The sequence below is a fragment of the Pecten maximus genome, chromosome 13, assembly GCF_902652985.1.
Source record: "Pecten maximus chromosome 13, xPecMax1.1, whole genome shotgun sequence".
Taxonomy (NCBI): domain Eukaryota; kingdom Metazoa; phylum Mollusca; class Bivalvia; order Pectinida; family Pectinidae; genus Pecten; species Pecten maximus.
Genome location: NC_047027.1, coordinates 24,552,877 through 24,575,461, shown reverse-complemented (window position 1 = coordinate 24,575,461; position 22,585 = coordinate 24,552,877). Strand labels below are relative to the sequence as shown.

Sequence of the window (22,585 nt, the reverse complement as noted above, 5' to 3'; positions counted from 1 at the left end):
AGGCTCTGGATGTCCTTGGATATTAATGTTGGCATACCTGTTGGTTTCAGTGACAATTGTATCCAGAATACCGTCTGTGAAAACCGCTTCAAAGTAGTCAAGAATGGATAATGATCCAGTCTCTCGCTCAGGCAAGTTCTTAGGTCCAGCATTCCCCGTGAATGTAAACCCCATGGGAGTTTTACCGCCTTCTATCCAGGTATCTTCAGCAAATGACCCCAATAAATCGCCGTCGTTATTCTCCTCATCAATATCGAACCCGTCAAATTCATCGCTATCTTCATCATCAAATATTTTGTCAAATAACTCTTGAAACTCTGGTAAGACTTGACCGATCGTAAAGTTGCCTGCCATGTTGTTTACATCTGCGACGAGCACTTCCGGTGTTTGGTCAAAGTGAAAGTCGAGATAAATTCGTCTGGTTTTAGCATGATTCTTATGCTTTATTTCAAACGCCAGTAATGGTAAATGACAACACCAATACAAATATCATATTTCAGTGATTTAATATTCATGTATTCCGCCGAAGACAACAGGACATCGAATTTAATTAACCGATTGACTAAGAAGTCAATGACTGCGCATGACATTACTTCAGGACGACTATTAGCTTCGATCCTTTTTACTTGTCTGTAAACAACGACAATAAGATCGAATTAAAACGTAAACAAAATCACGAAGAACATCGATAGACTCAGTGTTATTGTACATACCTCAATTCTTGTTTGTAAATTAGCCGAGAAATAGCATTATTCCTCATAGTAACAGAGCACCTGTTTCCGACATTGGCGGTAAAATTACGTCATCTACTTTCACAACCCATGCGCATTCGTCGAAACTTCAAAGCCTTCCGCTGAGCTAAAAATATCGTAGTTGCAGACGAAGCGGAGGATTCCCAGTGGTTACGTTATGGTTGTTTCAGAACTACGACGTATTGGGCTTTGATCTTCAGTAACTAAATTGTTAAGATTCTTAGCTTTTAGGCACACGTGAGTCATTTTTTTTTATTTCAGACTCAAACTTGTATTTTAAGCCACCGATCTCTGGGGGTTTTCCCATTTTTCTCTGGCGGGTATATATACCCGTTCAGCACCCAACCGATGGATCAGATATATACCCGTTCAGCACCACTAGGGTTAATTTCACAGTTCTCTAATGTATGCTCGCGATGGTCCCATGTTGTGATTGTCATTTGTGGGAAGATCTAAAAACATATATATAATTGGGAAATGGCTTCATATAAGTTTGAAAGCCTTTGCCCAATCCTTTTGTATATATTGATGCAAATGAAACATGTTTTAATCAAATCGAATAATATATTTAAACGGTCACGCACGCGTAACACACTGCGATCTCCGATTTCTGATCCGTTTGCAAAAAAAAAAAAAAATGAAATATGGTGTATTATATATATATATATAATTAGCGAAAAGTCAATAACTTTGTCTACATGAGCAAGTTACAAACTTTCGATATTATTCTCGCACATGAAAGTCCCGTCTGATATAACTTTGAATGCATCGATGAATTCGTGCAACTTACTCTCTTGAAAACGATCCCAAATGATTGCAAATTTTTTTATATTCATTTTCCTCGATACCAAAGATTTTAAATTTTGGGACATTTTTAGGTCATCTGACCCGAAGTTCCACAGGTGCCATTGAGCTGGAAATTGGTGAGGATGTTAAGGAAGGAGAGCCAACAAAGTGTTGTTAATTTTTCAGCCTCGTAAAAACTTCGACATGGCAGCCATGGCGGCCATTTTGTAACATGATTGCGCAATCATGGTTTTAAGGTAATCTGACCGAAGGGTCAGGATGACCTATAGCCATCGTGCTTCGTCCGTCGTCGTCCGCCGTGCGCCGTGCGCCGTCCGTAAACTTTTCACATTTCAATCTTCTTCTCAAGTTCCACCAGTGCTATTGAGCTGACACTTGCCTTTAATGATCCTGATATGATCCCGACCAATCGTTGTTATTTTTCGAGTCGGACCGAAATCTAAGATGGCTGCCGTGGCCGCCATCTTGAAAAAACACATTTTAAATTTCTTCTCAAGTTTCACCAATGCTGTTGGGCTGAAACTTGCCTGAAATGATCCTGATATGATCCCGACCAAGTGTTGTCATTTTAAGATCGGTGCGAAATCTAAGATGGCCGCCATAGCCGCCATCTTAAAAACACATTTTAAACTTCTTCTCAAGTTCCACCAGGGCTATTGAGCTGAAACTTGCCTGAAATGATTCTGATATGATCCCCACCAAGTGTTGTTATTTTCCCGGTCGGTCCGAAATCCAAGATGGCCGCCATAGCCGCCATCTTGAAAAACACATTTTAAACTTCTTCTCAAGTTCCACCAGTGCTGTTGAGCTGAAACTTGCCAGAAATGATCCTGATATGATCCCGACCAAGTGTTGTTATATTTCCGGTCGGTCCGAAATCCAAGATGGCCGCCATAGCCGCCATCTTGAAAAACACATTTCAAACTTCTTCTCAAGTTCCACCAGTGCTATTGAGCTGAAAATTGCCTGAAATGATCCCGAGATGATCCCGACCAAGTGTTGTTATTTTTCGGGCTAATTCGAAATCCAAGATGGCCGCCATTTGGAAACACATTTTAAACCTCTTCTCAAGTACAACCAGTGCTATTGAGCTGAAACTTGCCTGAAATGATCCTTAGATCATCCCGACCAAGTGTTGTTATTTTTCGGGTCCGTCAGAAATCCAAGATGGCCGCCACAGACGCCATCTTCAATACACATTTTAAACTTCTTCTCAACTCACAGCGCTATTGAGCTGAAACTTGTCTGAAAGGATCCTGAGATGGTCCTGACCAAGTGTTGTTATTTCTCGGGCCAATCCGAAATACAAGATGGCCGCCATAGCCGCCATCTTGAAAAACACATTTTAAACTTCTTCTCAAGTACAACCAGTGCTATTGAGCTGAAACTTGTCTGAAATGATCAATTTTTCGGGTCCGTCAGAAATCCAAGATGGCCGCCACAGACGCCATCTTGAAAACAAATTTTAAACTTCTTCTCAACTTCCACCAGTGCTTTTGAGCTGAAACTTGCCTGAAATGATCCTGAGATGATCCCGACCAAGTGTTGTTATTTTTCGGGCCAATCCAAAATCCAAAATAGTCGCCATAGCCACCATCTTGAAAAACACATTTTAAAAAACTTCTCAAGTTCCATCAGTGCTATTGAGCTGAAACTTGCCTGAAATGATCCCGAGATGATCTTGACCAAGTGATGTTATTTTTCGGGTCGATTTGAAATCCAAAATGGCCGCCATAGCTGCCATCTTCTAAAACACATTTTAAACTTCTTCTCAAATTCCACTGGTGCCATTTGGCTGGAAATTAGTGAGGATGTTTAGGGAGGGGAGCCAACAAAGTGTTGTTATTTTTCTGCCTCGTAAAAACTTTGACATGGCAGCCACGGCAGCCATTTCGTAACATGATTGGGCAATCATGGTTTTTCTGAACAACACCTATTTCAAACTTCTTCTCAAATTCCACCAGCGGGATTCAGCTCTTACTTACCAGAAATGATTCTTTAGATAGTCATGATCAAGTGTTGTTATTTATTTGGTTGATTCAAATTCCAAGATGGCCACCATGGCTAACAGTGCCACCTTACTCGACTCGCTACATAAAATGCATACTACAATAGTATAAGGGTCTTTAATTTAGAGTCAGGTGACCGTTAAGGCCCATGGGCCTCTTGTTTTTATGTTGAATCGATGTACATTCTTTTATTTTTCTCAACTTCAACCAGGCACATTTTAAGCACATACTGGAAATATTGTTTGCATGTAAACAATGTATGCTTCAAGCAATGTTATCAATCCATTTGATTGATGACCTTAATTTTTTTTGCCAAATATTGAACTTGTGTGATCATTTATGGAAGGGCTTTAATGAATGTTTTTATTTTATTACTTGTGTCCAATCCCATTTGCTTCAATTTATGGCAATACAAATATGTTTAAATCAGACCAAATCAGTATATTTCTTGGGAAGCTTTATCCGTTGCCATAGCCGCTATCAAAAACGTTCGGGAATAAGAGAAATCACTACTGATCATGAGTGAAGTTTTTTTTGTATGTTCCGATGAAGGCATGTTAGGGGAGACAAAACAAAGGATTGTTGGAACAGTGAGTTTAATTTGGGATCACGTGACTAATTTGTTCACATTAATAAACATACCAGAGTGCGCTATATGACACTCAGGAAATACCCCTAATGTATTAATATCTAAGCATTGAACTGTTACCAAATGGTAGTATGCAGTCGATATGAATACAATTTGGGTGACAGATAAATAGAATGTCGCCGTTAGGTAAGGCGACATGAAATATTTATCTGTCACCCAAATCGTATTCATATCGACTGTATACTACCATTTGGTATAACAGTTCAATACTTATAATTACATTCATAAAGATTTTTTATTTACTATATGTTGGACGCTTACCCTATTACTGACGTCATCAAGTTCAAATACCGGAACAGTCGAAATTTCCAGAAGGAATGATATAATCCCTTATAACGTTATTAATAGCAAACACATAAAATGTTTTTACACAAATTTGGGTTTATATTATATTTCATATACGTTTGTAGGTCCCGTCAAATTGTTCACAATTGCATAATTTCTGATTGTTTAAAATCGAAACCGTTTTTTCTGCGCAATTATAGGTTAACATTTAGAAGTGATGCAGCGTTGAACGGGCATTGCACAGAACAGACTCGATTCCTCGGATACACGTATGTTTCTATCGACTGGATTTACGTTATTTTCAGAAGAATATCAACTCTTAGATTATAAATTAAAGTCGTCTTGATAGTAGGTAAAAACGGTTCCTAGGATCTTTCGTTCGAAACAGATTCCAGTCTCACCGGTCACATCAGTGTCGCTAACTTAGCAAACGATTTTCAGCTTCACAGGGGCTCGATTTTGTGAGGTAGGCCTTTGACATCAGTGAATAACCACAAAACTAAAATCTCGTATACATACACAACCGGAAACTATGTCGATACTCCCGATTTTTTTACAAGATTTTTTTTTATAAATGCTTGGCTTTTAATGTTGTCGTGTCTTGCATTTCTGAAAATTCGGAAACGAGCCCCCTGCCCCCTGTGAGTGTGACAGTGACAATTTGATAATTTCGTATAGATCAAGAATGGCGCTTACATTAATTTCGTTTTAACTATATTTTTCTAATAATAAAATGATATTTCATAACTTGAGACGTTTTTTTTTTTCGTTGTGGCTTCTGTTAATAAATGCGAGCATTCGAAAGCTCTCTAGGGCGAAAGAAACTGGCGGCCATTGTTTAACCTACAACACCTGGAGTTGTATTCCTGCACTGACCGAATCACTGTAAATTGTAGTATACAGTCTCATGAATACAATTTGTTTACTAACGACATATATGCAAATGCAACACAGAATGTAAATATATTGATGTGGATTCAAATTAGAGGAACTCGAAGGACTCGGGTGTCTTTGTAATAATAATGTACCGCGGTATATTACATTAAGAAGCTTTCCTCATTTAGCTTTTCTTGTCTGATACCTTACCTCGAGTTGTAAACGTTGCATCGATACAACCAAATCTTAAAGATAGGTCCATGTATGTATGCATGCTTTGTGCGTTGTTCGAAATCAGCGGACAGTTCTTCCTTTTTTGTGATGTAGTTTTTATTTACAATCAAATATAAATTATATGATTAGGAATCTAGACCTGACCCTATCTTTATTTCTCTCATTTAAAGAAAGTAAATCTCATATACTCAACATGGTGATCATAAACACCAATGTCGCCATCTTACACCTCCTCTCTACAGCCTGTTTTATTTGCTGTTTCCGTCAGCTGTCAGTATCTTCACGAGAATAACAGACGAAAATACTAATATGCCCACAAACAGTAGCTTCTAATTGAAATAGAAACGAAACAATGTTCATTGTGGGGAGATGTTTAAAGGGGAATAACTCGTAAACTTACAAAATGTGTACACGCGTACCTGTGTGTATGACGATTGTGGTTGTACTTTAAACTATGAGTCACATTCCAGTATTTACATTCCGTGTTTAATTTGCCTATACATGAATGTCGCTAGTAAACCAGTTTTTTTTTGTATATGAGACTGTATACTACTGTCTTCAGGGATTCCGTCAGTATAGGAATACAGTTCTAGCTTGGTGTTGTAGGCTTATTTTAGGTTTGTTTTACGAAGGTTACGTGTATTTAAATGAAATAGGAAAAGGTCGGGGAATCCCCTTCAAGTTCTATGTCACTCCGTAGGAATACATAATAAGTATAGAATGAGTGAAAGCAATGATATACTATTATCGATAAACAGTATGTGTAGTATTTTGTGAAAACAATAATACACCATTATCGATAAACAACAGTAAACTATTACTACTATGTATTTGTTTTACATGGGTTCCTTAACCATGAAAAAATATGAAAAATGTTCAATCTCATTATTTTGCGATATCTTGATAATTTGTGACAGAAAATTTTAAATTTTACAAAAATGGGTCACATATTTCTTTTGTCGCATTATTAAGGTTTGTTCTCAACTTAAAAATCAAAATCAAAGTACTTGAATATTCCTTTCGTAAGTGACCTTAGGAAAGATACTAAGCTGTAATGATGCTGCGATGGGAATGGTTATAATCTACGAGAAAAAATGTCCATTCAACGGATTAGCCCACGAATTAACCAAATGATTAACAAACGTATTAACCATTCGTCCGTAACATAAAAAATAAATCCTAAAAGTAGTACGTATGTACCTGTAGATTGAGAACATCTATGACTCTTCAGCATTGATGCACACACATGGTGCACGTTACTGTATGTGATAATGTAAACAAAGAAGTGATATGGTACATGTTTTTTTTATATATATATATCATGTCCTAAGGAGTGATTTTACAATGGCGTCCTGTTGAATGATGACAGGAGACGATTTACACCCCTTCGGGAGCCAAGGTAAGATGTACGAGTGTTTTGTGTTGTTCGTTGTAGTTTTATTGGTGATATATGTACACATAAGAATGAATATGAATGAATATAATCATCGAAATGCAGTTGTGTAAACAAGTTTTTAATAACTAGAGCAGGCATTAGAATTTCACTCTACCCGGAACAAATATCGGTTAGGAAGACAGGCATTTTACTTTCACTCCACCCCGGGATAGATATATGTTCTACAGTCGTCAGACATTATAGTTTCACTCTACCCCCGGGATAGACATATGTTCTATAGACAGACATTATAATTTCACTCTACCCCCGGGATAGATAGATATTCTACAGACCGACATTATAATTTCACTCTACTACCAGGATAGACATATGTTCTATAGACAGACATTGTAATTTCACTCTACTACCAGGATAGACATATGTTCTATAGACAGACATTGTAATTTCACTCTACCCCCGGGATAGACATATGTTAAACAGATAGACCACCCCAGGGATATAATCTGTTAGTCAGACAGACACTACAACTCCACCCAAGCCCCGAAACATATATATGTTAGTCAGACGGATATCAATCCTTCTGTCCATCCCGGGACAGATACCTGGTAGTCTTACAAACATTACTACTTTTATTCACCTTTGTGACAGATATTTGGTAGTAAGACACATATTACTACTTCTCTCCACCCCCGGGACAGATATCTTGTAGTCAGACAGATATTACTACTTCTCTCTACCCCCGGGACAGACATCTGGTAGTCAGACTGACATTACTACTTCTCCCCATCCCCGGGACATATATATGTAGTCTTACAAACATTACTACTTTTCTTCAACTTTGGGACAGATATTTGGTAGTAAGACTAGTATCACTTCTCCTCTCCATCCCCGATACAGATATATAGGGTAGTCATAGAGACATCCGTTTTTCTCTCGATCCACGCGACAGACATCTGGTAGTCATTCTAACATCGCTGCTTCTATCCAACCCCCGGGAAATAAAACTGGAAGTGACACTGACACCAGTGCTTCTCTCTATCCATGGAACAGATATCCGGTAGTCAGATAGACATGAGAACTTCTCTCCATCGCCGGGACATACAACTGGTAGCCAGACTGAGATCAATGCTTCTCTCCGATCCCCGGGACAATTATCTGGTAGTACTTCTGTATAGTCCCGGGACAGATTACTGGTAGTACTTCTCGCCACCCCAGGGACAGATATCTGGTAGTATTTCTCGCCACCCCAGGGACAGATATATGGTAGTATTTTTCGCCACACCAGGGACAGATATCTGGTAGTCAGACAGATATTGTACTTCACTCCACTCCCAGGACACATATCTGGTTGTCAAACATATATTATTGCTTTTCTCCACTCCCAAGACAGATATCTGGTTGTCAAACATATATTATTGCTTTTCTCCACTCCCAAGACAGATATCTGGTAGTACTTCTCTCAATTCCCGGGACATATATCTGGTAGTACTTCTGTATAGTCTCGGGACAGTTAACTGGTAGTCAGGTAGACATCAGTACTTTCCGTCACACCTGTGCCAGATAACTGGTAGTCCTACAGACATTACTACTTCTCTCCACTCCAGGAACACATATCTGGTTGTCAAACATATATTATTACTTTTCTCCACTCCCAAGACAGATATCTGGTAGTCAGACATATATAACTTTTTCTCTCCACCCCCAAGGACAGATAATTGGTAGTACTTCTCTCAATTCCCGGGGCATATATCTGGTAGTACTTCTCTCCATCCCCGGGACAGATAAATGGTAGCATTTCTTTACATTCCCGGGACAGATATCTGGTAGTACTTCTTTACAGTTCCGGGACAGATATCTGGTAGTACTTCTCTCCACCCCGGGACAGATATCTGGTAGTACATCTCTCCATTCCCGGGACAGATAACTGGTAGTCAGGCAGACATCAGTACTTTACTTCACACCCGGGGCAGATAACTGGTAGTCTTACAGACATAACTACTTCTCTCCACTCCTAGAACACAGATCTGGTAATCTGACACATATTACTTCTCTCAATTCTCAGGACTCATATCTGTTTGTCAAACAGATATTATTGCTTTTCTCCACCCCAAGGACAGGTATCTGGTTGTCATACACATATTGTACTTCCCTCCACCGCCAGGACAGATATCTGGTAGTCAGACAGATATTACTACTTCACTCCACCCCCAGGATAGATATCTGGCAGCCATAAAGATATTGCTACTTCTCTCTAAGTAGTATATACGTCACTTTATACCCCAATGTGACTTTTTATCCCCCAACTTGACCTACATTTGAGCGCGTCATTGACCCCTCACGTGACACCTGTGTGACCTACTTAACCTTGGGATACTTTAAACCCCAGACCCCCCCCCTGACGTCATTGACCCCTCTGACGTGAACACCTGTGTGATCTTGAAACTTTAAACCCCAGACCCCCTGACGTCATTGACCCCCTCACATAACACCTGCTTGACCTAATTAACCTTATGAAACTTTAAACCCCAACTACATTTGAGCGCGTCATTTCCCCTCTCACCTGAACACCTGTAACACCACTCGGACATGATTGAAATGTTCGCGTACAAGATAAACTGTTAAAATATATTAATTAAGTTGTCGGTTTGAAAGGTGAAGAAAGAGAATGAGAAAATTATTTATTGAATCATACGATCCCTTTTATCAACTCAGGGAAGAAATTTGTAAACATTCCTAATAAATCATTTTACATCATGAATTGATAATAATCCAATTTATAGAATATATTACTTTTACGTTCATCTATCTAAAACGTTACTTTTAATATGCGTTACCGTACGCGTGTCAGAGACTTGATTTACATAATTGGTTGCCGCGGCTAGGTCACACAAAGGAGTCTTGCGGCACACCACCATAGCTAAAAAGGTATCACTTACCACATTAAAACATTAGTCGGCAAGCTATATTTATTTTACAACCTATTAACAATATCTATTCAAGTATTATAATACGCATATTTCAACTTAAAATTCTTCTAAAAAATTGATAACTAAACTGTTTATATCTACAAATTCAATGTGTTCGATGATTTTTCGACACAACAGTATTAACTTGACGATCCGGTATTGTAGTAAGTGAAGAAAAATAACAATACTTTAATTAATGAACCCAATGTTTAGGGAGTTTGTTAAAGAAAATCAAATTACCTATGTATATTGCTAGGTGTAACATGTGCTTAAGTCATCGGTGATGAAGTAATTGAATATGCGTTGTCCTAACAATAGGTCTCATGTACGCCCATCTCTATCGCAAAGTTAATGAGGCGTAACGCTATCACTATCTGTCGGCATAGTAAATTCTATACATTCATAAAACTGCTCCGTTACCTCAAGCTGATTTACATCTCAGTCAAAACATGAAAGGGGTCCAAATTGGGATAATAATTGCCCCACGACACCCGACAAAATAGACTTTGTTACCCTCGTCAATCCATCCAAAATATACCGTGGAAAACGTAAAAGAAAATTATTCAATAGAGAAGAGAGAAAGAAGTATAAGAAAGTCTATACAAAGCCGGTCCTATTACCAGATATGGATACTGTACCCTACGGATTTTAAGTTCATTAATACTAATGTGTGAGCTTGAAATTGGTTTTCGCTGTTTTTTTAATATAGTGTGCGAAGATAGTGTTCAACAAACGACAAAGAATGCAAGGATTAAATCGACAAAATTTATTTAAATCAATAAGGAATCCATTTAAATTTCTCTTTTGAACCGGGTGGTCCGTTTTTCAGTTTCCCTGACACGACCATATTTCCGGATCCAATCTGTGATTTTTTTACAATAAATCCAATGGGTGTAAGCATGTCTGTCAGCACTTGGTAAAACTGTTTCTGTCCAATGAGTTCCTTTGACGAATGACTGGACACTGCATCTTTGATCAGGTCGACAATGTTAGATCCAGTAATGACATCTCCACGTACAATCAGCTCACCATTCATGTTCCAGTTTAACTCTTTTCCTCGGTGTTGCTTTAGGAAATTCAAAAGCCCACAGGTTTAACGTAATCGGTTTTTAGGGACAATGTATTCCAAGGTAGATTCCATTCCATCTGTATCAGTGTTTTGGCTGTTATCATCGGTTTCGTATACAGCGTTCTTCTCCCCAGTTTCGTATCTAGGGCTCTTGATGAGAGATTCGTACCTGAACTTTGGAATCAGTATCAATTCTTTAGCCATCGTTATTGATTAAAGGCAAGGCAGGTTTTATGAGGAGTGGTAGTAGAGCAATATGTCTCAGTAAAGCTGCTTTCTTTCTAGTCCGACTGACTTGACGACTAGCAAGAGACCTAATGACTAATTTGCATCGCTTCAGCTTCTTTATATAAGCACCACTGACTGGGATATTGCTTTGCAAAATATTTTTAGCTATCAAGGCCAATACATCAAGTTGTGATTCGGTAATGTACTGTACGATCCCCTTTCTTTGCTTAGGGTTAGCGATATACAAAAAGTTCAGGAAACCCGAATGCTGTGTTACACGTCCACTCATCTTGACAAGACTGACCTCCACTAATTATCGAAGGTCTTTTATACCTTTGGGACATACACAGTACAGTCTTCGTTGGGAAAGATGTTGGTACGTAGCTGATATTTTTTATCCGTATGAGGACAGAGGTCAATGAAAAGATAACCGTAAGGTTTACTGGTCGCTTTCTCGTATGCGTCTTTGAAATAAGAGGACTGACCAGGAAGTATCTGATAACCAAAGGTCAACACCTGTCTCGCATCTCGATAGTTACGGAATAACACGATGTTCATGCAATTCAAAGATATAGATCGTGCATATTTCCCTGGAGGATAGAGGTTTTGTGTCAGGTAAACACACGTAATGTTTCGATGATGTGATTTCACAGTGAATAACTGAACGCATTCGTCAGACTGGGTAATTTTGAGCATCAAGTCGTCCAACACGATAATCATGTGTCGCACTCCATTAGAGTAATATTCGATCTGGTCTTTGTCTGGTAAATCTTGATGCAAGATGACTCCATTGTTTTTCATATCGTCGAATATAGGTTGATATTCCATGTAAGCATAAACGATCTTGTCTGGTGGCGTTGTAAACATACCCTTTGCATTGTCTATCAGTCGTTTGGTGAAATACGTCTTACCACTTTGTGTAGCACCGCTGATGAGGATAGTTGTACGAGAGGTAAAGGGGAGTAAACTCTCTGTCTCCCACCACGAGGATACGGCAGTATTTGTGATTTGTTTCTCTGGATGTATTGACTTCATGTGACGAGTTAATGAGTCTACTCTCGAAAACGACATGGGGCAAAGCGAGCACATACAGTACTGGGAGGGTGATTTGGTACTCAAACCCTGCGGGAGCGACGAGCGGAGATCGAGCGGAGGGGATTAAAATCCCCCTGAGATGTCGCCCGAGCGACCCCGCGGCGACATCGCTCCCGCAGCGACATCGCGGCGAGATCGCTCCCGCAGCGACATCGCGGCGAGATCGCTCCGGCAGCAAAGACTTGAGGGATGTGTATGACCGCTAGCAGTTGAGACGATTGGTAGATTTTGTGACTTACATGCAAGTGTTCACTATTCCAAACGTAAGACTCGAGTTCGAAGTGATACGGTTCTCCGTGATGACCATGTATATAACTAAGTAAAAAAAGCATCTGGATATCGTATAGTGAGTCTACGAAACTCGCTTAACGTCTCAATTGCTTCCGTTGTTAAATGATGTGTTTTAAATGATCTGCAATTCATTGGTTGTTCAGTATAGATTTAGCTGACCTGTTTATAGATGGCGCTTTGTGCATGACCTCAGATGCCATGACCTCTGGGAGGCCACATAAGGGGTTAGTTTTTTTGAAAGATCACGGACTTATTTCTATGTGATCTAGCAAAGTTCAGTTTAGTCATAACATATATCTGAAGTATTCTGCTTGTAACATGACTGTTGTACATGTACGACCCGTGAATGAAGAAAAGACGATAAACATCAGATAATTACTTTGTCCACGCGGGGACTCTGTACATACCTGGTCCACATGCTTTTGCTAAACTTGTTTCGTTGTTGTTTAAAAAAAATTATCTTCATCAATAAAACTTATTATTATTTTGTTTTTGACTTTTTGTAGCGGGTTTCATAGACTGTAACATTATTTGAACAATCCGAAATTTAAATACGCGGCTTAAAGACGTTGCGTTTTTTCTTACTATCATTATTTATATATATATGTTGATATGCTACTTGTGGTTTACAGGGACGACTCTGGCGTGGCGAATAGCATAGACATACACTTCGGTGCGTTTATATAACCAGTAGATATCGAAATCCGTGTTCATATTTTCCAAACTATATATATAGTAGTTAATTAATTTGAAAATCGATTGATTAATTAATTAATTGATTTCAGGTGCTTGCTTTTGGCCAGCAAAGAAATAGTATAGCCTTCGAATTCATGGCAGGATTGATCTAAGTGTGTATACTTTATATGTTGTATATATGTTGTTAAATGGAAATTGTCAAATAAAATATTGTTTAAGATATATAGACCACAGAATGATGTGTATGCATAGTCCAATGTTTTCTCTTTATTGTGAGAAAAACAATGCATTGGTGTCATCTGACATGTGTATGTGATAAAAAAAATCTATAAAATACATTTTAACATATTTAATTAGTAATAAGCATAATATAGGAATCTTTCCCGTCCCTTTTATTTTGGAAGCAAACCAAAATAACGTACAAACAAAGACATCACCATTACGACCAAGACCTACAAATTGCACCGTCCAAACAATGTGAACTATTTCGTTCTTCCTCTACCAGTCTATTTTACGTCCAAGGAAGCCTGATATTAGATCATGTAATTTGAAACTGGTAGGTAACAAAGGAGTTCCAGAAGAAGAAAGTATTTACCTTATGTTACGAGAATATCGGAGATGAGTATGATATATATATCATTATCTTGATTATTTTTACCACAATCATTGCAAATTTGCTAGAAAATCATAATGATTTAATATTCCAAATTATTACCGCCCAAATCCAAAAGAAACTAAACTAAACGATCTATAAAACGGATCTTATAGATGAGTTATAAATGGTTTATCATTTTTTCTAGAAAAAAATCTCTATATCGCGTAATCTAATCATACTTGAAGTTAGTTAAAGCGATATAGATTAATTCTCTATACACAGGACAATTACCGGTCGTGTAGTTACCGTTATAGAAATGTTTTCACCTGCAGCTAACACCTGCCAATCACATATTTTAATTACAATAGAGAGTATACCTGTTTCGCAATGACTCCATCAGCCCCCAAGGTTTTTTTTTTACCTGTGGGCAGTATGTTGTTATCCAGAAGGATTTTAGGCTATAGTTGGTCCATGTTTACTACCTGTATCTCACATCTTACGTGTAGGATTTCTAGTATATGACACCTGCCGTTTTCCTTTAATTTCCGAATGCGATGTTTAGGCCTTGTGAAATTTTCTTAAATCATAAACATATTTCAGTTTTAGGAACGCAATGTTATTGTTGCTATAGATTTAATATTTACGGATGTAGTAATTTAAATGTTAACATTGGCTTGGTATTCATTAAGATTATTTTATCAAATATATGACAATCGTTTTATGAACGTACAACGAATTTAATGCAGAAAGTTTTGTTGCGTAAGGTACACACGTTGAAACATGGATACCTGGTTGAAATAAATAAATGAAATTACAAATTTTAAATTTCAACAATTAGTGTTCGTGTATTATTTCAATAAGTAACTACAAATACACGGGATAACAGCTTCCGTAAAATATATATATTTTTTTTATTTTTAATGTAAATATTGTGAAATTATACCCTTATGTTTTTGTGTAACATTCTCATAAATGCTAGCGTAAGACGGCTTTACAGAGAATTAATTAGACAATAGATTGCTGGGATACCTGCATCGAATGGGGTGGACAGTTTACCTGATGATACACCCTAATCAGGCACAGCCTATTATACATGTAGCTCCGCCCATATACTCTCAGATTTGTTGCCACAAGTGTGATTGACATGTCAAGAGGATTTTTACAAAGGACATCGTCGAAGTTTCAATCGTTTGAGAATGTCACTGCACATTCATAAAATTAATGTATGGGGTATAAACAGACATATAAACTCGCTCGTTACCGCACTTGTATAAATATATTTAATCATAATTGAGCACATAAGACAGTTATTTATTACCTGTACAATAGCAAAATCGTAGAGACTCGGCAAAAATCAGACCCCGCAGATCGTCAATACCGACCGCAGTGTAAGTGTCACTGTGCATGTGATTATTTTTTTATTACCATATTTCATTCCATTAATGCTTTACATTTTAATGCATTAAAATCACACTGACAATAATGACTTAAACATTATAATAAGCAGACATCTGTCTCAGGCCGTATTTTCATCTGTGTTGTCTATCATTCATTTGTTACATAAAATATTGTGTTATCGAACATAAACATAATATGTAGTTACTAAAACATATATATATTCTGTGTCATCAAACTTAGTTGTTGTTAGCCACATCGTCATTCACAATATAAAAGTGGTACGCATTCAGATATTTTCATTTATATTTATAACGTACTCGTATGTGAGCCTCTCAGAGTTCACTTACACAGCGCCATTTGCATCAAGATCAGCAAAAGTGTTTTCCTCGATATATTGAAACATTGTCAGCTTCAACATGGATTGAACGACACATAATTTACGGCTAACGTTGATGTGTTACAGTAACGACAAATTCTTTGCATTTTACAACTAAATACCAACACTTTCGAATACGATTTCACCGTAGATCATCTATAAATGACTGAATGCGAAACTGGTATTCACGGACGCATGTTATATTTACACAGGCAGTACTGAAGACTGCTTCTTGAAAATTACGTATACAGGTAGCCTGGAAGACTTAATCCATGTCGCCTGTCATCGAAGGACTATGACGGCTGATTTGTCGAGCGGATCCGCCGCAAACCCGCCGCGGATCCGCCGCAAACCCGCCGCGGATCCGCCGCGAACCCGCCGCGAACACCCTGCGAACATCCCGCGGCTTTGAGCGACAGGGCTTAAACTTTTCCGCTCCCGCAGGGTTTGAGTACCAAATCACCCTCCCAGTACTGTACATGTCTTGTCGGGACTATGTTTCGATTCCATGTGCCGTTTATAGTTGAATGTTTTATCGAATTGTATATCACACAAAGTACAATGCTGAGGCATGTTTCTACATCCGACGCAAAATTCACAATGAACACATAACTTTAAACGACCATTTATGTAGGGTAATGATGTAGTGTGGAGCCGTGTGGAGCTAGGGTGGAGCCAGTGTGGAGCCGTGTGGAGCTAGTGTGGAGCTGTGTGGAGCTGTGTGGAGCCGTGTGGAGCCGTGTGGAGCCATGTGGAGCTGTGTGGAGCCAGTGTGGAGCCATGTGGAGCCGTGTGGAGATAGGGTGGAACCAGTGTGGAGCCGTGTGGAGCTATGTGGAGCCGTGTGGAGCTATGTGGAGCCGTGTGGAACTAGTGTGGAGCGGTGTGGAGCCGTGTGGAGCCATGTGGAGCTGTGTGGAGCCAGTGTGGAGCCATGTGGAGCTAGTGTGGGGCCGTGTGGAGCCAGTGTGGAGCCATGTGGAGCCATGTGGAGCTACTGTGGAGCTGTGTGTAGTCAGTGTGGAGCTGTGTGGAGCCAGTGTGGAGCCATGTGGAGCTTGTGTGGAGCCAGTGTGGAGCCGTGTGGAGCCAGTGTGTAGCCAGTGTGGAGCCATGTGGAGCTAGTGTGGAGCTGTGTGGAGCTGTGTGGAGCCGTGTGGAGCCAGTGTGGAGCCATGTGGAGCTGTGTGGAGCCAGTGTGGAGCCATGTGGAGCCATGTGGAGCTAGGGTGGAACCAGTGTGGAGCCATGTGGAGCCATGTGGAGCTAGGGTGGAACCAGTGTGGAGCCGTGTGGAGCCAGTATGGAGCCGTGTGGAGCTATGTGGAGCCGTGTGGAACTAGTGTGGAACTAGTGTGGAGCTGTGTGGAGCCGTGTGGAGCCATGTGGAGCTGTGTGGAGCCAGTGTGGAGCCATGTGGAGCTAGTGTGGGGCCGTGTGGAGCCAGTGTGGAGCCATGTGGAGCCATGTGGAGCTAGTGTGGAGCTGTGTGTAGTCAGTGTGGAGCTGTGTGGAGCCAGTGTGGAGCCATGTGGAGCTTGTGTGGAGCTGTGTGGAGCTGTGTGGAGCTGTGTGAAGCCAGTGTGGAGGAACTGTGTGGAGCCGTGTGGAGCCAGTGTGGAGCTAGTGTGGAGCCAGTGTGGAGCCAGTGTGGAGCCATGTGGAGCTAGTGTGGAGCTGTGTGAAGCCAGTGTGGAGGAACTGTGTGGAGCCGTGTGGAGCCAGTGTGGAGCTAGTGTGGAGCCGTGTGGAGCTGTGTGGAGCCAGTGTGGAGCTGTGTGGAGCCAGTGTGGAGCCGTGTTGTGCAGGATGTTTATATTGGGGGTAATGTAGTCAATACAAAATAACAACACATCATATGCAATTTTATTTTTATTCAAAGTATTGATATACATATTCAAAAACATTAGAATCATTGTCTCGCTTGTCATTTGTAAAGTGCTGTACAATATCTTTCATAGGCAAATTATAACATTTCATTAGTAAATAATAGAGAACATAATATCCGCACACCTGAGAATTGTTCTGCTGTAATGTGACATTCCAAATATACGAATGAGTGTTACGTTGTATAAAGTTTATGAACTGTTCGTTGTAATGATCTGGAGCATGTCCGAAACTGTCAAAGAATTCTGCATTTTCAGCATCTCGGAAATAAATTGCAACCCAGTGCTGGCCCGGTTTTGATGACGGATCCGTATTTACGATGTATGCGCAGGGAAACAACGGTACGTGGACAGGGAGTGTGTTCATAGCATGTATCCCCTTCACAATGTCTTTCAAACAGGTACCTTTTACCATTGTTGATAATGACGCCGTGTTAATAGTCTTGCGTAATTGACCTCTCTGGATTCGGTTATTTCGATGAACGCAGGGAATGTTGCGAAAACCACGCAATTCAAATTTTCGACAGTATTTGTTTCGAATTTAACTTCCAATCTGATGTTGCCTTGATGCACCAGGTTTATGGGAGCCTGAAGTTGGTTCCGAGTTCCGAGTTCCCAGTTCCGAGCTCGTTTAAGTAAAACGGAACTCGGAACCAGTTCCGAGTTCCATTTAAGGAAAACGGAACTAGGAACCACTTCCGAGTTCCGTTTAAGTAAAACGGAACTGGTTCCCAGTTCCGAGTTCCGTTTAAGAAAAACTGAACTACTTTGAATTAGCTTGATTGATTAAGGTCCCAGTTCCGAGTTCCGTTTCAGAAAAACTGAAATACTATGAATTAGCTTAATTGATTAAGGTCCCAGTTCCGAGTTCCGTGTAAGAAAAACTGAAATACTATGTATTAGCTTTATTGATTAAGGTCCCAGTTCCGAGTTCCGTTTAAGAAAAACGAAACTGGGAACCAGTTCCGAGTTCCGTTTAAGAAAAACTGAAATACTATGAATTAGCTTTATTGATTAGGGTCCCAATTCCGAGTTCCGTTTAAGAAAAAATGGAACTGGGAACCAGTTCCGAGTTCCGTTTAAGAAAAACTGAAATACTATGTATTAGCTTTATTGATTAAGGCCAGTTCTGTATTACACTGATAACCGACTGGCCTTCTTTATCACCCGAATAATCGACTGGCCTTCTGTATCACCCGAATAACCGATTGGGATTCTGTATCACCCGAATAACCGACTGGCATTATGTATCACCCGAATAACCGGATGACCTTCTGTATTACCCCGATAATCGGATGACCTTCTGTATTACACTGATAACCGACTGACCTTCTCTATCAACCGGATATCCGACTGGCCTTTCGTATCACCCGAATAACCGACAGGCCTTCTGTATCACCCGAATAACCTATTGTGCTTCTGTATCACCCGAATGACCGACTGGCATTCTGTATCACCCAAATAACCGGCTAACATTCTGTATCACCCCAATGACCGACTGGCCTTCTGCATCACCCGAATAACCGACTGGCCTTCTGTATCAACCGAATAACCGACTGGCCTTCTGTATCACACCACTAACCGACTGGCCTTCTGCATCACCCGCATAACCGACTGGCCTGCTGTATCACCCGAATAACCGGCTGACCTTCTGTATCACCTGAATAACCGACTGGCCTGCTGTATCACCCGATTAACCGATCGGCCTTCTCTATCACACCACTAACCGACTGGCCTTCTGTATCACCCGAATAACCGACTGGCCTTCTGTATCACCCGAATAACCGGCTGACCTTCTGTATCACCTGAATAACCGGCTGACCTTCTGTATCACCTGAATAACCGGCTGGTCTTCTTTATCACCCGAATAATCGACTGGCTTTCTGTATCACCCGAATAACCGACTGGCGTCCTGTATCACCCAAATAACCCGCTGGCCTTCTGTATTACACCGATGATCGACTGACCTTCTGTATTACCCCGATAATCGGCTGACCTTCTGTATTACACTGATAACCGACTGGCCTTCTGTATCACCCGGATAACCGACTGGCATTCTGTATCACCCGAATAACCGGCTGACCTTCTGTATTACCCCGATAACCGGCTGACCTTCTGTATTACACTGATAACCGACTGACCTTCTCAATCAACCGAATAACCGACTGGCCTTCTGTATTACACTGATAACCGAATGGCCTTCTGTATCACCCGAATAACTGGCTGGGCTTCTGTATCACCCGAATAACCGGCTGATCTTCTGTATCACCCCAATAACCGACTGGCCTTCTGTATCACCCCAATAACCGACTGGCCTTCTGTATCATCCGAATAACCGACTGGCCTTCTGTATCACACCAATAACCGACTTGCCTATGGTATCACCCGAATAACAGACTGGCCTTCTGTATCATCCGAATAACCGGCTGACCTTCTGTATCACCTGAATAACCGGCTGACCTTCTGTATTACACTGATAACCGACTGGCCTTCTTTATCACCCGAATAATCGACTGGCCTTCTGTATCACCCAAATAACCGACTGGCGTCCTGTATCACCCAAATAACCGGTTTACCTTCTGTATTACATTGATAAGCGACTGGCCTTCTGTATCACCCGAATAACCGACTGGCATTCTGTATTACCCAAATAACCGGCTGGCCTGCTGTATCACCCCAATAAACGCCTGGCCTTCTGTATCACCCGAATAACCGACTGGCATTCTTTATCCCCCGAATAACCGACTGACCTTCTGTATTACCCAGAATAACCTACTGGCCTTCTTGATCATCCAAAAAACCGACTGGCCTTCTGTATTACCCCGATAATCGGCTGACCGTCTGTATTACACTGATAACCAACTAGACATCTGTATCACCAGAATAACCGACTGGCCTTCTGTAGCACCCCAATAACCGACTGGCCTTCTGTATCACCTGAATAACCGACTGACCTTCTGTATTACCCCGATTACCGACTGTCCTTCTGTATTACCCCGATTACCGACTGTCCTTCTTTATCACCCAAATAACCGCATGGCCTTCTGTATCACTCAAATAACCGGCTGACCTTCTGTATTACCCCGATAATCGGCTGACCTTCTGTATTACACTGATAACCGACTGGCATTCTGTATCATCCGAATAACCGACTGGCCTTCTGTATCACCCGAATAACCGACTGGCCTTCTGTATCACCCAAATAACCGACTGGCCTTCTGTATCACACCAATAACCGACTGGCCTTCTGTATCACCCAAATAACCGGTTTACCTTCTGTATTACACCGATGATCGACTGACCTTCTATATTACCCCGATAATCGGCTGACCCTCTGTATTACACTGATAAGCGACTGGCCTTCTGTATCACCCGAATAACCGACTGGCATTCTGTATTACCCAAATAACCGGCTGGCCTTCTGTATTACACCGATAATCGACTGACCTTCTGTATTACCCCGATAATCGGCTGTCCTTCTGTATTATACCGATAACCGGCTGGCCTGCTGTATCACCCAAATAACCGCCTGGCCCTCTGTATCACCCGAATAACCGACTGGCATTCTTTATCCCCCGAATAACCGACTGACCTTCTGTATTACCCCGATTACCAACTATCCTTCTGTATTACCCAGAATAACCGACTGGCCTTCTGTATTACCCAGAATAACCGACTGGCCATCTGTATCACCCAGAATAACCAACTTGCCTTCTGTATTACACCGATAACCGACTGGCCTTCTGTATTACCTGAATAACCGGCTGATCTTCTTTATCACCCGAATAATCGACTGGCCTTCTGTATCACCCGAATAACCGACTGGCGTCCTGTATCAACCAAATAACCGGCTGGCCTTCTGTATTACACCGATGATCGACTGACCTTCTGTATTACCCCGATAATCTGCTGACCTTCTGTATTACACTGATTACCGACTGGCCTTCTGTATCCCCGAATAACCGCTGGCCTGTATCACCCGAAGAACCGCTGACCTTCTTATTACCCACGGGCCTTCTGATCCCTGAATCCGACTGCCTTCTGTATTACCCTGATAACCGACTGGTCTTCTGTATACCCGAATAACCGGCGGGCTTCTGTATCACCCGATAACGGCTGACCTTCTGTACACCCCAATAACCGACGGCTTCTGTATCACCCCAATAACGACTGGCCTTCTGTATCACCCAAATAACCGCTGGCCTTCTGTATCACCCAATAACAGGCTGGCCTTCTGTATCACCGAATAACCGCTGGCCTTTACACCGAAACGGCTGCCTTTGTATCCCGAAACGGCCTTCTTATCACCCGAATAACCGACTGCTTTGTATCACCCAATAACGACGGCCTTCTGTATGCCACACCAATAACCGGCTGGCCTTCTGTATACCCCGATAACGCTGACCTCTTATTACCGATAACCGACTGGCCTTCTGATCACCAAAACGACGGCCTTTGTATCACCCAATAACCGACTGGCCTCTGTATTCCCGATAACGGCTGCCTTCTTATACACGATACGATGGCCCCCTGTATCACCCGAATAACCGACTGGCCTTCTGTATCACCGAATAACGACGCCTCTTATCACCCAATACCGCTGCTTTGTATCCCCGAATAACCGACTGCCTTCTGTATCACCCGAATACGCTGACTTCTGTATTACCCGATAACGCGCTCTATCCAAAACACTCCTTCTGTGATACCGATAACGTGCTCTGTATTACATAACCGACGCTTCGTATCACCCGAAACGACTGGCCTTCGTATCACGATAACCGACTGGCCTTTGTATCCCCAATAACCGCTGGCTTCGTATACCGATAACTGACCTCTGTTACCCGATACGCTGACTTCTGTATACACGATACCGACTGGCCTTCTGATCACCGAATAACGATGCCTTGTCTACCCGATAACCGCTGCCTTCTTCACGATAACCGACTGGCCTTCTGTATCACCGAATAAAACCGACCT

At 41.1% G+C, this 22,585-nt stretch overlaps 1 protein-coding gene across 1 annotated transcript; it reads left to right on the top strand.

Moving 5' to 3' along the window:
• The first annotated feature begins 16,360 nt into the window (after positions 1–16,360).
• Positions 16,361–17,977, top strand: LOC117340562. The gene is made up of 2 exons (XM_033902322.1): positions 16,361–17,546; positions 17,867–17,977. Exons 1-2 carry the CDS (start codon positions 16,929–16,931, stop codon positions 17,975–17,977), a joined length of 729 nt encoding a protein of 242 aa, XP_033758213.1. The 5' UTR covers positions 16,361–16,928.
• Positions 17,978–22,585: the final 4,608 nt, after the last annotated feature.

Bases quoted from the DNA above. Each gene is read 5' to 3' on its own strand.
- LOC117340562 (XM_033902322.1), top strand. From the start codon at position 16,929: ATGTGGAGCCATGTGGAGCTAGGGTGGAACCAGTGTGGAGCCATGTGG. The intron at 17,547-17,866 runs GTAATGTAGTCA...CTGCATTTTCAG, and splicing joins GCAGGATGTTTATATTGGGG to CATCTCGGAAATAAATTGCA.